This window comes from Capsella rubella, unplaced genomic scaffold (assembly GCF_000375325.1).
Source record: "Capsella rubella cultivar Monte Gargano unplaced genomic scaffold, Caprub1_0 scaffold_4, whole genome shotgun sequence".
NCBI lineage: Eukaryota > Viridiplantae > Streptophyta > Magnoliopsida > Brassicales > Brassicaceae > Capsella > Capsella rubella.
Window position 1 is genome coordinate 7382658 of NW_006238920.1, and position 14592 is coordinate 7397249.

Genomic DNA, 14592 nt, shown 5'->3' on the forward strand with positions numbered 1-14592 from the left:
AATTGATCAAAATTTTTGTAGTTTAGTAAAGTTGTAGCATTGCTTTATTGAAATAATATGAATTACTTTAAAAATAAACAAAATTATGAATATGTCAAAATGTAGCCATTTTCAAAATTTAAAATACACATTTTTACATGTTATGTTTTGGATTTTTTTTCTGTTTGTTTTAAAAGTTTAGTATTTGTTACGAAACCAATAAATTTAGCAAACAAATCATAAGCAAGTATAATTTTAAATATTAAAAAATGGCAAATCCATAAAAATTTAAGTGAAAATGATGAAACAAAAATGGCAAAATCCGTAATAATCCCACATAAAGGAAAATGCAAAATTTTATCTCTTTCAACTATTCTTTTGTTTTTTTTTAACACTGTATATTTATTAGTTGAATATAATCCTATGGCAAGTCTTATATTTTGTTGAATGGCCTTCTAGATGATTGTTACAATACTTTCATCTCCATTTTCAGTTTATTGATATAATCTTCATTTTTTTTTTACTTGTTAAAACATTTAACAATCTATAAAAAGAACTAAAACACATCAAAATATACATCAAGATTTTCAAGCCAAATGTTCTGCCCAAAAATATTTCAACACAAGAAATAAAAGAGATGGTGAACATCTATACTTGAAATGAGTAAAATTTACATACTAAATTTACAGACAATTTCTTATAACTTTTTTCCAACTACTAATTTTTTTTTGTCAACTTCCAACTACTAATTAGAATAGAACTAACAAAAAAAAATGTTTGATCAAAAAAAAAAAAAGAGGAACATAACTAAAAAAACTCAACAGTATATATAAAATGAATCAGTTCGTCTGAATCGAACTATTTACTTTTGGAAATTAGTTAGTTAATCTTCACAGAATACAAACACAAGTTGGAGAAAAAACGGAAAGTAGAAGATTTGGCATAGATACTCACTCACTCACTCATACTTATTAGATTTTTTTTTTTTTTGCTTCTTGTGAGCTTGAATAGTTTCACTTTTAGATAAGAATAAGAGAAGAAAGAATCTAAATAAAACTGTTTTCATATCAATAAAAAAAAAGTTCACCAAAAAAAATATCAATAAAAAAAACGAATAATTGTGAAAAACAATGTGGATTGTCAAATCTTTTAATCGAAAAATTTATTCAAGAGTTTAAGCGAATGAAAGCAAAGGAAGATCTTAGAGTTGGGCCATAGTGAATCTATGCTCACCACATGTGCCTTTGCTCTTTCAATACTACACGAGGATTTGGGGCAACACATAACACAACACACAACATTACAAAAATAAATACAAAAGTTTCATACTCAATTCATAATAATAATTATAACTCATTACTACTATACATAAAATAAATAAAAATATATTAGTGGGGTTTCATAGCCAATAGACCACCAAAACAGCGACTCTTCTTTCTTTACATATCTTCTTCTCAGAAGCCTTCTGAGGATTGAAACCAAAGTAAACAAACTTACAAAAACATAAAAACTATATATTATAAAGAAATATACATAATAAAAATCCATTTTCTTTTTCGTAAAAGCGACTACTCGTTTTTTGATATCTTTGTCGTATAAATCCCATTTCAAGAAATATTTTCACGCTTTCTTTTTATTATAGTTTCTTGATTTTTCATCTTCTTGTTTCTTGTTTTGGTTTCTCCTTTTGTTTATATGAATTTGTATTGGTTCGGTTTAATATCGGGATTTTGCTAAACCGGACCGGAGAGGCGATGCCGACACCGGTAACCACGGCGAGGCAATGTTTAACCGAAGAAACGGCACGTGCACTAGACGACGCTGTCTCCGTCGCGCGTCGTCGTAGCCACGCTCAAACGACGTCTCTTCACGCCGTTTCGGGTCTTTTGACGATGCCTTCGTCGATCCTCAGAGAAGTTTGTATCTCACGCGCCGCTCATAACACACCTTACTCCTCACGTCTCCAGTTTCGCGCGCTTGAGCTCTGCGTCGGAGTTTCTCTGGACAGGCTACCTTCTTCGAAGTCTCCGACGGCGGTGGAAGAGGATCCTCCGGTGTCGAACTCGCTCATGGCTGCGATCAAAAGGTCTCAGGCGACTCAACGACGTCACCCGGAGACTTATCATCTCCATCAGATACATGGGAACAGCTCCCAAACGACGTCGGTTTTGAAAGTTGAGTTGAAGTATTTTATACTATCCATTTTAGACGACCCGATTGTGAGTCGGGTCTTTGGTGAAGCCGGGTTTAGAAGCACCGACATTAAGCTCGACGTGCTTCATCCTCCGGTGACGTCTCAGTTCTCGTCGAGATTCACGTCACGATCTCGTGTCCCTCCTCTGTTTCTATGTAATCTACCGGAATCTGATTCGGGTCGGGTTAGATTCGGGTTTCCTTTTGCTGATTTCGACGAGAATTGTAGGAGGATCGGTGAAGTTTTGGGGAGGAAAGATAAGAAGAATCCATTACTAGTTGGTGCTTGTGGTGGTGAAGCTCTCAAAATGTTTACTGATTCGATAAACAGAGGAAAGTTTGGATTTTTACCTCTGGAGATTAGTGGGTTAAGTGTAGTTAGTGTAGAGATTAGTGAAGTTTTGGCTGAAGGGTCGAGGATCGATGTAAAGGTTGATGATTTAGGGAGACTGAAGTCAGGAATGGTTTTGAATCTTGGAGAGTTGAAGGTTTTAACCAGTGAGGCTTTCTCAGGTGATGTTGTTGAGAAGTTTGTGTTGAAGCTCTCGGATTTGTTGAAGCTTCACCGTGAGAAGCTTTGGTTTATTGGGAGTGTTTCGAGTAACGAGACGTATTTGAAGCTGATTGAGAGGTTTCCGATGATTGATAGAGAATGGAATCTTCATCTTCTTCCTATTACATCTTCTTCGAGTCAAGGGGTTTATCCAAAATCCAGGTATTGATTGATTTATATGCTTTGTTTTTGTATATAAAGTTGGAAAAGTTTGAATTTTTGTGCTGAAACGATGATGTTATGTTGGTTATGTACAGTTTGATGGGCTCGTTTGTTCCGTTTGGAGGGTTTTTCTCATCAACATCGGATTTTAGAGTACCGTTTAGTAACTCAATGAATCAGACTCTGCCTCGGTGTCATCTCTGTAATGAGAAGTATGAGCAAGAAGTTACAGCCTTTGCAAAGTCCGGGTCACTTATAGATGATCAATGTGCGGAGAAGTTACCTTCTTGGTTACGAAATGTGGAGCCTGAACAAGACAAAGGACTTCTCCGAAAGGTGCAGCTTTTATGAGCTTTATCCTAAATAAGTGTTGTTGAAACTGTTTGATTGCTACAAAAAACTTGTTTTCATAATGTTTTTGCTCCTAGGGCAGTTTCTTGAGCGTATTTGCTTTTATTCAGTGCAGGCTAAAGATGATCCAAACGCATTAGCCTCTAGGATTCCCGCTTTGCAGAAGAAATGGGACGACATTTGTCAAAGGATCCATCAAACTCCCGCATTTCCTAAACTCAGTTTCCAGCCCGTTAGGCCGCAATTCCCGCTTCAGCTGGTTCCGTCTAGCCACACCAAGATGAGTCTTGGAAGCCCAACTGAAAAAACTGTATGCACTAGGACATCTGAAAGCTTTCAGGGGATGGCTCAAGCGCAGAATCTGCCACACCAACCCGGTTTATCAGTAAAAATCTCGAAGCCTAAACAGACCGAGGATCCAGCAAGTCGCACAACAAACTCGCCTTTGAGCTGTGTTACGACAGATTTAGGGTTGGGAACAATCTACGCATCGAAAAACCAGGAATCAAGCACACCGATATCAGTTGAAAAGAGAGACTTTGAAATGATCATAGCAAAACCATTGTTGGCGGCCCCAAGGTATTGCAAAGATTTCAAGTCTCTCAGGGAATTACTCTCTCGGAAAGTCGGTTTTCAGAACGAAGCTGTAAACGCCATTAGCGAAATCGTTTGTGGATACAGAGATGATGAGTCCAGGAGAAGAAACCACATAGCAAACACAAGTAATGTTTGGCTTGCTCTTCTTGGACCTGATAAAGCCGGGAAAAAGAAAGTAGCATCAGCTCTTGCTGAAGTCTTCTGCGGTGGCCAAGACAACTGCATTTGTGTGGATTTCCAGTCGCAGGACAGTCTTGATGACAGATTTAGAGGGAAAACAGTTGTTGACTATATTGCTGGCGAAGTGGCAAGGAGGGCGGATTCTATTGTTTTCATTGAAAACGTTGAGAAAGCCGAGTTTGTTGATCAGGTCAGATTGTCAGATGCTGTGAGAACTGGAAAAATCCGTGATTCACATGGGAGAGAAATCAGTATGAAAAATGTTATAGTTGTTGCTACTATTTCTGGAATTAATAAAGACAGTGATGGTCATGTTCTTGAAGAGCCAATCAAATATTCCGAGGAAAGCGTTCTCAGTGCAAGAAACTGGAAACTTCAGATAAAACTAGCCGACAATGCTTTGAACGTTAACAAGAATGGTGGTCTGAATAAGAGAAGACAAGAGGAGACAGACACAGGAGTTACAGAGCTTCGAGCCCTTAAGTCTCAACGTTCGTTTCTTGATCTTAATCTTCCGGTGGATGAGACAGAAGCAAACGCAGATGAAGCATCTGCAATGTCCGAGAACACAGAAGCTTGGCTTGAGGATTTTATGGAACAAGTAGACGGGAAAGTGACGTTCAAGCAGATTGACTTTGATGGGTTAGCCAAGAACATAAAAAGGAACGTTCTTTTGCATTTTCATCGGTCCTTTGGACCTGAAACACACCTAGAGATAGAAAACGATGCGATCCTTCAGATTCTAGCTGCCTTAAGATGGTCACCAGACGAAGAGAGAACATGCGATCAATGGCTGCAAACTGTTCTTGCTCCAAGCTTTGCCGAAGCGAGCCAAAAGTATGTTTCCGCTAATCCTTTAATCGTAAAACTTGTCGCCTCTAGAGATTCTTCGACTGAAGAGGCAACTGCTGGAATAAAGTTTCCTGCAAGAGTCAAAGTGATATGATAAGTGTTTGTTGTAATTTCATCTATATATATATGGTGATGATAGTTACATAGATTTCCTCAAAGAGTTTTGTAATCGGCTTGGTTTGAGTTTGTGCTTTGTCACTATAAAATGTATATTATTATAGGCTTAAAGCTGAGCTATTAAGTGTGGTATATAGCTTTTGGTTTCAGGCATATCCTTTTCGTTTTGTATTCTAGTGTGCAAAGTGAATTATGAGATCATGAATTTAGGTGGTGCATGAAATTTTCCACGGATGTTGACAGCACAATTATACTCATGAGTTTGGGATTCTATTTTTAGTGGTTCATGATGTCAAATCGGTTTGAAACTTTTACGGTAATATCTATGAAACTGACATTATCGATTCCCATTACCTCCATTTAGAGTTTTTGTTTTCCATTTTGCTAAACAGACAACGATTTGAAAAACAAAAGGCCCGTAGCCATTTTTGGGATTTGTTCTTTTGCTTGTTTCCATCTTTCTTTGACAAAATATACAATAAGTCTTGGTTTTTTCGAACGCATTACTTCTACAATCTTGTGAGTTTTTACTTTTTAGTGTTTATGAGTTAAGGACTAGATTTTACTAAGATATATGCATTGAAGAGGCTTTTGATAATCATATTTGGGCCGTGAAGGCCTAATAAAATATAAAGAAAAGCGACAACTCCGTGACACTCATTGTCGTTAAGACAGGGACCACAAACGGCGTGCATTTTGTCGTACTTTCAGTGGAACTGTCTTTTTCTTTTCACTTTACTTTTGTCTGAAAACTAAACACTATTCAAATCTTTTTGATGTTAACTAAAACAGAAAAGCGGAAATTAAAAAAAAAAAAGGAAGAACAAAACTTTACGTCTTGTAATGTAAATACATTTAAAAAAAAAAAAAAAAAAGTTTCACGAGTACACTTTAAAGTTTTAACTTAAAAACAACAACAACAAAAAAAAAAAACAAAAGAGAGAGGTGCTGGTTTATTCCTAATAGAGAGAAAGAGAGAGAGCTAAACAAAGAAGATTTTTAATTGATTTTAGACTTGTCAGAAGCGTAAACGTAGAGATCTGGATCTGTCTCGTAGAAGACAATATCACCAGAGTCACTGACGTAATGATCTTTCTTAATACTTGCGACCAAACTCTCCACCAAGTGGATCGGTATTGCTCCTGACGTCTGTGGTTCTCTGTAGTATCTTCCCAACACATGTTTAGCTGCTTTCGTCTGTCATTAATCACCAAAACAATCACTAATTTAATCACCTCTTTTTATCAAAAGGATTAGCTTAATCTCTCTTCAGTAATATTAATATATAATGAAAATGAATCGACCACTCACGGCGTCAACCAAGTGATAGTGAGGGATCTGTGGGAATAGGTGATGGATCACGTGAGTTCCAATGTCGTGATGAATGTTGTTGAAGATTCCGTAATCTCTATCAATAGTTGTTAATCCTCCACGTAGATAACTCCATTCCTATTCAATCAAACAACTCCTCTATTAATCCAAAACAAAAATAATTAATCATAGTAACATTGCAAATTTCTCTAGGGATTAAAAATGATATTTACCTTGCCTCTGTACCAAGGCAACTTCTCATCGTGACCATGGTGATGTAAATACGTGACAGCGTCCAACCACATCACAAAGATCTGAAAAAAACAACAAAACAAAATCCAAATTTATGTCTAAACATCTAAAAATGTTTCATATAAAATATGAAGTTGTTGTAGTTGTATAACTTACGATGTATGGCACACCATAGACTTTAAGAACAGAGATTGGACCGAAGATGAACGATAGAGCAATGAGGGTGACAAACATGATGGACCAACAAGTAGTAGAAGTTGCAATAAGCTTCCTCTCGCTTGGAGCAAACAAACTACTGTATGGGTTAAAATGTGACCCTTCTTTCCCAGGACTTCTGTAGCACTGTCAAAATCAGATCAAATCAAAACAATCCCACCACAATTTTTAGCTTATACCATTATTACTTCAAACAAATGTTATAGAAACAAAAATAAATGGGGAAAATTACCAGATAGAGAGGATAAGCAAGCATGGGGAGAGGGACAGTGTATCTCAGCATCCGAGTACTGTGGGGTAAGTTCTTGTACACCTTTTCTGGTAACTGAAACGTTTGTTCATTTTAAAATGTTAGTACTATAAAGATATAAAAAAATTTACATTATGCTTTTTTACTCGTGATATCAAAAAAAATACATTGCATGTGCATTCTAAATTTCTTTGTTTTTGTATAGTTTATTCAAGATCAAGACAAGAAAAAATATCACGAAGACGCCAAAAAGAGAAAGAAAAGTATTCGCATTTTCGAGAGAGCATCGTTCTATTCTATGCCAAGGATTCGAATATAAGTGGTCCATTATTAAAGTTTATATACTTAGACAGAGTTGGTTCTATAAGGCTATAACCCACTAAAATAAAATAAAAAATCAATTTACTGATTGAACGACGACGACACTTGCAAATCTTTTTTATTTTAATAACTGATGGTCGTTATTAGGATTCAACTTTGCCTAAACTAAAACTATATTATAGGAGTTAGCATTATGCATGAGAAAAAAAAAAACAAAAAAAAACGAGAAGAGGACAAAGAGGGAGAGAGGGAAAGGTTACCGGAACCCATGACTCGTCGTTTTCAACATGGCCATGGTTCTGGTGGTGTGTCCGGTGGCTTATTCTCCTATACAATCCCAAATTCACAAATTCACACAAATTAGTTCTTGTTTTTATCATTAGAAATACAAATTAATTCTTGTTTTTATTCTATACATAAGTAACAAACGTATTGTACCATAATGTTTCGTATAATTTATGCATACATCAAATAATATCAGCCAATGATAAATACATTTAGGAGTACATGAATCTCAAACTAAACAATAAAAAACAGTAATTAGACAAAGGTACATAAATTACTTCAAGTTCAGGTTGGCTAATGGGCCATAAATAGGCCCACAGCATTTAATTAAAAGTTTTGATACTCTCTTTCTTTCTTTTTTTCTTTGGTTACTAAAGAAGATTTGATGCTTTTTTGGAGTGGAAGTATATAAAAAAGCCACATCACATAGTCACATGCATTATTTATTATCGATTTACAAAATATACATATACCCCAAAAAAAAAACAAATGTAATGCTATCAAATTAATATGATCTAACATGCAACAATACACCATAAATAAAAATAAAAATAATGGTAGAATAAAAAAATAAAATAAAAGAACTTACCAACCATGGTAAGGAACGAGGATGAAGGAATGGAGAATGTGACCAACCACACTATTCAGCAGAGGAATGTCTGAGAAACTCCCATGTCCACTGCAATGTATCATCATTTTATTTATTTTCACATCCATCAATTTATTCATATACAATATATATATATATAAGCAATAAAAAAATTATTGATATTTTCCTATGTTTTTTTCATAAATTAATAAGACAAACCTCAAGTAATATCTATATCTATATATATATGACGTGTATAAATCTTGAAAGTACATTTATATTAATGTGTCCATATTTTCATGAATGATATGCAGGAGATCTAGAGGAAATAAATAAAAGTTATAAATTGGGAAGTTCGAACGTAGTAGATCCATGAAATGCGGAATTTATAAATAATAATAGTAAAAGTCTTTTTAGATATTTTCCTTTGTTACGAGTCTTACGACTAATCAAATCATCGTGGAACGTTACAGAACAAAAACAAAAAATCTAAAAACAGAAATCTTGGATCCTCTTTTTATGTTTTTTTTCTTTCTTAATAATAAATTAATTTAAAGTAACCTCAAAAAAAAAAAAAAAGAACAATTATCAAAGTTAGCGACAAATACTTCCTCGAACTTGCAAATTCCAAAAGTAATTTAAGAATTCGAGGCAATTTATAAAGGAAAAAAAAAATGACAATTACTATGAAGTTGGAAAAAATTAATTAATTTTGATAAACACTAATTAAATTTGAAGTAACGTAAAAGATTAAAAAGAGTTATACCAGTCGTGGCCGAGGACGAAGATGGCCCAGAAAAGGGTGCCTTGAGCGGCCCAATAAAGAGGCCAAAGGAACCAGCTGTCAAAATACACGGCGGCGGCGGCAAGAGCAGCGACGGCGCAAATGTCTCTGACGACGTAACTCATTGATCTCAAAGGACTCTTTACCCAACAGTGCTTTGGTATTGCCGCCCTTATATCACCGATCTTGAACGGCGGCTGTGCACTCGGATCAAACCCTTCTTCTTTCTTCCGGTCTCCTCCGGCGCCGGGATCTCCCTTCACATTGCTACGTTTGTCCATAGCAACCACCATCGCCGGAGAAAGAAAGAGAGAAGAGAGGATCTCAATATGATGTGATGAGTGAAAGAAAGAAAACAAAAACAAAAAAATGTGGTGAAGAAGAAGAAGAAGAAAAGGGTTTGATGAATTTTTTGAGGTTTGTGTGATTTCTTTATATAAAGGGAGAGAAGAAGATGTATAGACAAATCACAAATAATAAATAAATAATATTACATTTTTATTTATTTATTTATTGAGTTTTTCTATTTATTTTATTTGAAGGATAAAAAGGGTAATTTTGCTGTTTTTTTTTGGGTTTTTAAATTGCTGTTTTTATTACGTTGTTGAATGAAAAAAAAAACAAATTAGAGAAAAGTGTCACACGCTAATTAAAAGTAAGTTATAAAAACATTAACAAGAACAAAACTTTTCAATTTTCAATTCGTGTAAGTTATAAGAAAATATATATATATATATATATATATATATATTTTTTTTTCTTTGTACAAGTAGTATTTTTCTTTTGTTTTTTTTACTTGCACTTACCAAAGTTTACCAAATAAAATTATATTCATTTCTTACTTTAGAGAAACTACCATATATGTACTTAAACTTTTTTTGTGGACTGACGACAAATATAAATATTTCTTATACTTTGATAACTACATAAAGGAGCTAGAAACTAATCGATATCAATATGTACTGTAAAATGTAAAATGGACAACAAATAGTATAAGAAGAAGAAAGAAAAAATCTTAAAAAATAATGGATAGTATTAATGTATTATATATAGTAGTAAAAATTAGTTGGCTGATAAATTAATCACTGGAAAATTTTAAAATAAAACTGGCACATCAGTACTCTTGATTTATTTGATTATCAAAAAAGCTGTTTTAATTAATTTAAAATCACTTAGTCCAACATCACCCATTTCTTATTTCTCAATTGTCTGCACCGATTAATGCACTTAAAAAAAAAAAAAGATAGATAACAAAATACATATCTAATTATCAACTTCGTTCATTATCATATATACTTATAAATTCAAAAAGCTTGAATGAATCATTAACATTTCTAGTTAGTAGAGAGGAGAGACATTGAATTGTGTACAGCAATATTGAGGCGTTTCCTTGACCACTTCTTTTTTTTTTCCCTTTCTCTTAACTGTTTTTGCAACACGCATTTACGATTTATGCTTTTTTTATTATTATTATACGACAAGAATATAAATAAGTATTTGACTACACAATTCACTATATATATGCAATTACTCACTTGAAAACAATTTTTCTTTATTTGAGAAAAAAACATTTTCACATGAAGATCGACCATATATGACTAGAGTTGGCAAACCTAAACGTACCATGTTTATCGTAAATCAAGAAACAACATAGGAGAGACTTTAATCCAGTTGTATAGCTTTTAACTACTAGATTTGCCTCTCGCATAGGCTCACTCACCTATATAAACTCTTTGTGGTTAGTTGTTTATAGGTCGGTTATACTAAGACTATCTTCTGTGTTTCTTGTTAATTATTGAAATATTCGAGTGTCCGATATTATTCCGGTACAATTGTATAAACTCTTTGTGGTAATTGTTTATGAAATCTTCCATTGAGTTTTTTTTTTTTTCGCATATATACTTAAACGTTTTTTATTAGAAATTTTCTTTTAAATTTTTTTGATTAATCAAAAATGCGATGAATGAAATTAGTATCGATCAAATGGAGTGTTCGCATTTTACCAAAATAATTGAACATTTAGGCACAAAGATGAGTCCATGGATGACATTATGGCTTAGTGATCTTTTAGTTAAGGACTCACCTATCAATGAAATCAAACAATCAAATTAATCTCACGAATCTCACTCTATAAAGAGCTTTGATGTGTCATGTTTTTCAATTCTTTTTGGTCTTGTTTCTTTTGCTATTTAATTTGGTCTTTTTTATCTTTGTAGTTAGGCATTCTTAAGATTTTTTGGGGTTAAAATCAGTTGAGTTTCTTCATTTTTTGTTGCTTGTATATCATTTGCATAGTACGTAAGTATAAAATCCGTAAAAAAGATATACATTTCACTTAGCGTATTCAATTTCCCGCATGATGTTGCGTCGATCCTTAAGAATAACATCGATATTTCCATGCATTTGTGGTAGTGTAAGGTTTTGAACTCAAAGCATTCAAGCTTCTCAAAATGAGATATTTACTTGTTGATCATAACACTTACACAATTCAAAACAATAACAACTTAATTTCACCTACACTTAATGTTTCCATAAAATCTAATGATCATCTAGCTCTTTTTTTCTGATGAATAAATTTAGATGGCAGCAGCCTACATTGATTGCGTAGCAGCCTATATTTTCATATATAGATTGACTTCGTTAGAGAATCAAAATTAGAACCAAATTTTGTAAGAATCGTAGTCATATAAATCTGCATTGCATAGCAGCCTATATTTTCTTGGATTTTTGCCAATTTATATGAAGTGAACCAAGGAAAAGGAAAGGTTATACAATGATGTGTGTGTTATATATGGACATGAGCGTGCACGTGACAGTTCTAGCTATCCAACAAATGTTTACGACTGTGGGCTACTTTGCTAGTTGCTACGTACCATTCCTACTTTATTATATGTGTTGAGATATGAGAATAATTGAGAAGTTTTTTTTTTTTGGGGGGCAAAATTTGAGAAGTATATAAACCCCAAAAATTGCAAAGAGAAGTATGTGTTTGTTATTTAGCAGACGCACATGGTCGAGAGGACATCCTTCGATTTCCTCGTGATTTCCGAAGGCCCATTTTTTTTTTCTATTATTATAAAATTTCGAAACAATGTAATGAATAAATCATTACATATACTTAAGCCATCATTTGAACAAAACATAAGAGTATATAACCTTTCAGTATGTACACATGCATACACATTAGTTTATACAGTTATGACTGTTAAATCTGTTGAATTGATAGTGAAGTGAAATATAATTTTGATAGTGAAATATAATATAATTACATATTTCTCCAACTGATTTTTAGTTTTTTTTTTAAATTACAAAGAGAGAAAAGAAATTGCTATTTTATTTTTATTTTTTTCAGGCATTGTTGTTTGATGATTCCACAATAGTAGTATATACAGTAAAACCTCTATAAATTAATACTCGATAAATTAATAATCTCTATAAATTAATAAATTTCTCCGGTCCCAAGTTGGGACCAGTGTAATTTTAGACACATTTCGATAAAATAATAAGATAATATTTTTTTTGAAAATCCTTTGTAAATATATGGTCCCATCAATATTATAAATTAATAATTAGGTAAAATTTTCAAAATATATGTATATATAGACACATTATTTTTTGTTAGAGTTTATTTCTAATATTTTACTATATAACAAATTGTTAGAATTCTCTTTCAAGAGATAATAATTATTATTTTCTTTGTTAATGATTATATAAAATACTAATTATCATGATGAAATCTTATTTTTAAATATTTTATTGAAAAAACTTTCCAAATTAGGAAAATCTCAATATAAATTAATAATTATTAATTTATCGATAAATTAAAACCTCTATAAATTAATAGATTTTCATGGTCCCAACATTATTAATTTATAGAGGTTTTACTGTATTCTAAGCTACCATCATTTTTAGTATACCTAATCGAAATCATTATTATATAAGTACAAGACAGTATCGTAATTAAACAAATAAAAGTACTCACTTATGCAATATTCGCACATGACTCGGTAGTATAGTATCCATTTTGTTTTGCCTGAAAATAATTATATTTTAAACTCGGTCTATGACTTTTTTTTCCAATTAGATTATATGATTATTCGAGATATGTATTTCTCTACCTAATTACGTACGACGACTAATAACTGCACTTATCATACACGTCTCTACGTGTTTAAACATGTTTATATTATTTTTTGTATTAGCCATCTGTGTATTTCATGAAAAGTCGTGTACGTATAAAGGAATCATTTCGTAGATGCTCACTGTATTACCAAAGTTAGAAAATCATGTTCTTTAAGAAAAACCATAAATTAATACGTTAACAACCAAAAAAACAATATCAAAGGGTTGTCTAATGTTATAGTAACAATTAAAGCGAGATATGTCTAACGTCATAAGATAAAAATGAGAAACTAACGTTACGTTTAAAAACTCAACTATAACAAGATTACGAAAATTCTAAGATCTTGGTGAATCTTTGTTCATTACAAAATTTTATTTTGGATTCTCAACTAGTACTATTGTAAAAAGCTTTACAAAAACACAACCGTTGGTTGAGATTTGAGACCAAAAAGAGAAAAAATAATACCAAGTGTTGAGGGAATGGAGTGGGTATAGAACACGTCGTAAAGAAATGATGTCTTTTCGTGCATCAAACATGCACCTCGCATTTTGTTTTTGTAAACAACCCCACTCTTTACAATTCAAAATCTTTCACATTTTTTTTATATATAATTCTTGTACTATCGGACCAAAAACATATTCGAGAAGATGGGCAGAACTTTGCATTGCAACATATTCGAACAAAAAATATTACTAGATATGTTATAGAGATCATCGAACTGATCGAAATTGTTTTTGAGTTTTCATAAATTCATTAAAAGACCAAAAGAGAACCTACGTTTTCCACAATTCACGTGGCTCATGCATAGTCACAAACACACTTACACACAAGAATCTACTGCATGACGCCTGCGAAAACAAAAGATTTCATGTACTGCATGAACCTCACGACAACGTTTCGAGTCATCACCACAAGCACCAAAAGAAGGACCATGGACCACAATTAAGTGGTGCAAGATTGTCTTGCACTGAACCGTATAGCACAGTTGATTTTCAGGTCTTGTGGTGGATCATAGCTATGTAAAGAATGTTCGAATTCCTAGCCTTTGAGTACCATTGTATCTAGGCCCATATATATCACAGAAGAGATGTAACTAGCTACTTACCATAAACTAATTTCCGACGACGATATTAGTCGGAATTTTGTCGGAAATGACATATTTCGACGAAATTTCGACAAAATCAAATTCGTCGGAATTCTTTGTTCGGAAATTAATATTCGTCGGAAATTGGTCGGAAATTACTGACGAAAAAATATCGTCAAAAATTTGTCGGAAATATTTGTCGGAATTTTGTAGGAAAATTTCCTACCAATTTCCGACGAAATTTCTCGGTGGTCGGAAATTCGTCGACAATTTCTGAACATTTTTATAAATAAATTAAACTAATTTTGAAAACTATTTCCGACGAATTTCCGACGACTATTTTTATTATTTAAAAAAAATAATATATATATATATATATATATATATATATAT

The 14592-nt window shown here is 32.9% G+C and overlaps 2 protein-coding genes across 2 annotated transcripts; one reads left to right on the forward strand and one right to left on the reverse strand.

Moving 5' to 3' along the window:
* Positions 1–1598: 1598 nt before the first annotated feature.
* LOC17890359 (protein SMAX1-LIKE 7) lies at positions 1599–5139 on the forward strand. The gene is made up of 3 exons (XM_006293554.2): positions 1599–2887; positions 2983–3223; positions 3354–5139. The coding sequence occupies exons 1-3, from the start codon at positions 1734–1736 to the stop codon at positions 4959–4961; spliced, it is 3003 nt and encodes a 1000-aa protein (XP_006293616.1). The 5' UTR covers positions 1599–1733; the 3' UTR covers positions 4962–5139.
* Positions 5140–5967: 828 nt separating this feature from the next.
* LOC17889809 (acyl-lipid omega-3 desaturase (cytochrome b5), endoplasmic reticulum) lies at positions 5968–9392 on the reverse strand. Its single transcript, XM_006294195.2, has 8 exons — positions 8975–9392; positions 8209–8298; positions 7595–7661; positions 6996–7088; positions 6704–6889; positions 6529–6609; positions 6296–6433; positions 5968–6181 (listed from the first exon to the last, which is right to left on the reverse strand). Exons 1-8 carry the CDS (start codon positions 9283–9285, stop codon positions 5984–5986), a joined length of 1164 nt encoding a protein of 387 aa, XP_006294257.2. The 5' UTR covers positions 9286–9392; the 3' UTR covers positions 5968–5983.
* Positions 9393–14592: the final 5200 nt, after the last annotated feature.

What these genes read in the sequence shown, in the direction of transcription:
- LOC17890359 (XM_006293554.2), top strand. Translation starts at nt 1,734, where the DNA reads ATGCCGACACCGGTAACCACGGCGAGGCAATGTTTAACCGAAGAAACG. An exon ending in GGGGTTTATCCAAAATCCAG is followed by an intron (nt 2,888 to 2,982) that starts GTATTGATTGAT and finishes GGTTATGTACAG; the next exon opens with TTTGATGGGCTCGTTTGTTC. An exon ending in ACAAAGGACTTCTCCGAAAG is followed by an intron (nt 3,224 to 3,353) that starts GTGCAGCTTTTA and finishes TATTCAGTGCAG; the next exon opens with GCTAAAGATGATCCAAACGC.
- LOC17889809 (XM_006294195.2), bottom strand. Translation starts at nt 9,285, where the DNA reads ATGGTGGTTGCTATGGACAAACGTAGCAATGTGAAGGGAGATCCCGGC. An exon ending in ACGACGAGTCATGGGTTCCG is followed by an intron (nt 7,089 to 7,594) that starts GTAACCTTTCCC and finishes CAAACGTTTCAG; the next exon opens with TTACCAGAAAAGGTGTACAA. An exon ending in TTGCTTATCCTCTCTATCTG is followed by an intron (nt 6,890 to 6,995) that starts GTAATTTTCCCC and finishes TGATTTTGACAG; the next exon opens with TGCTACAGAAGTCCTGGGAA.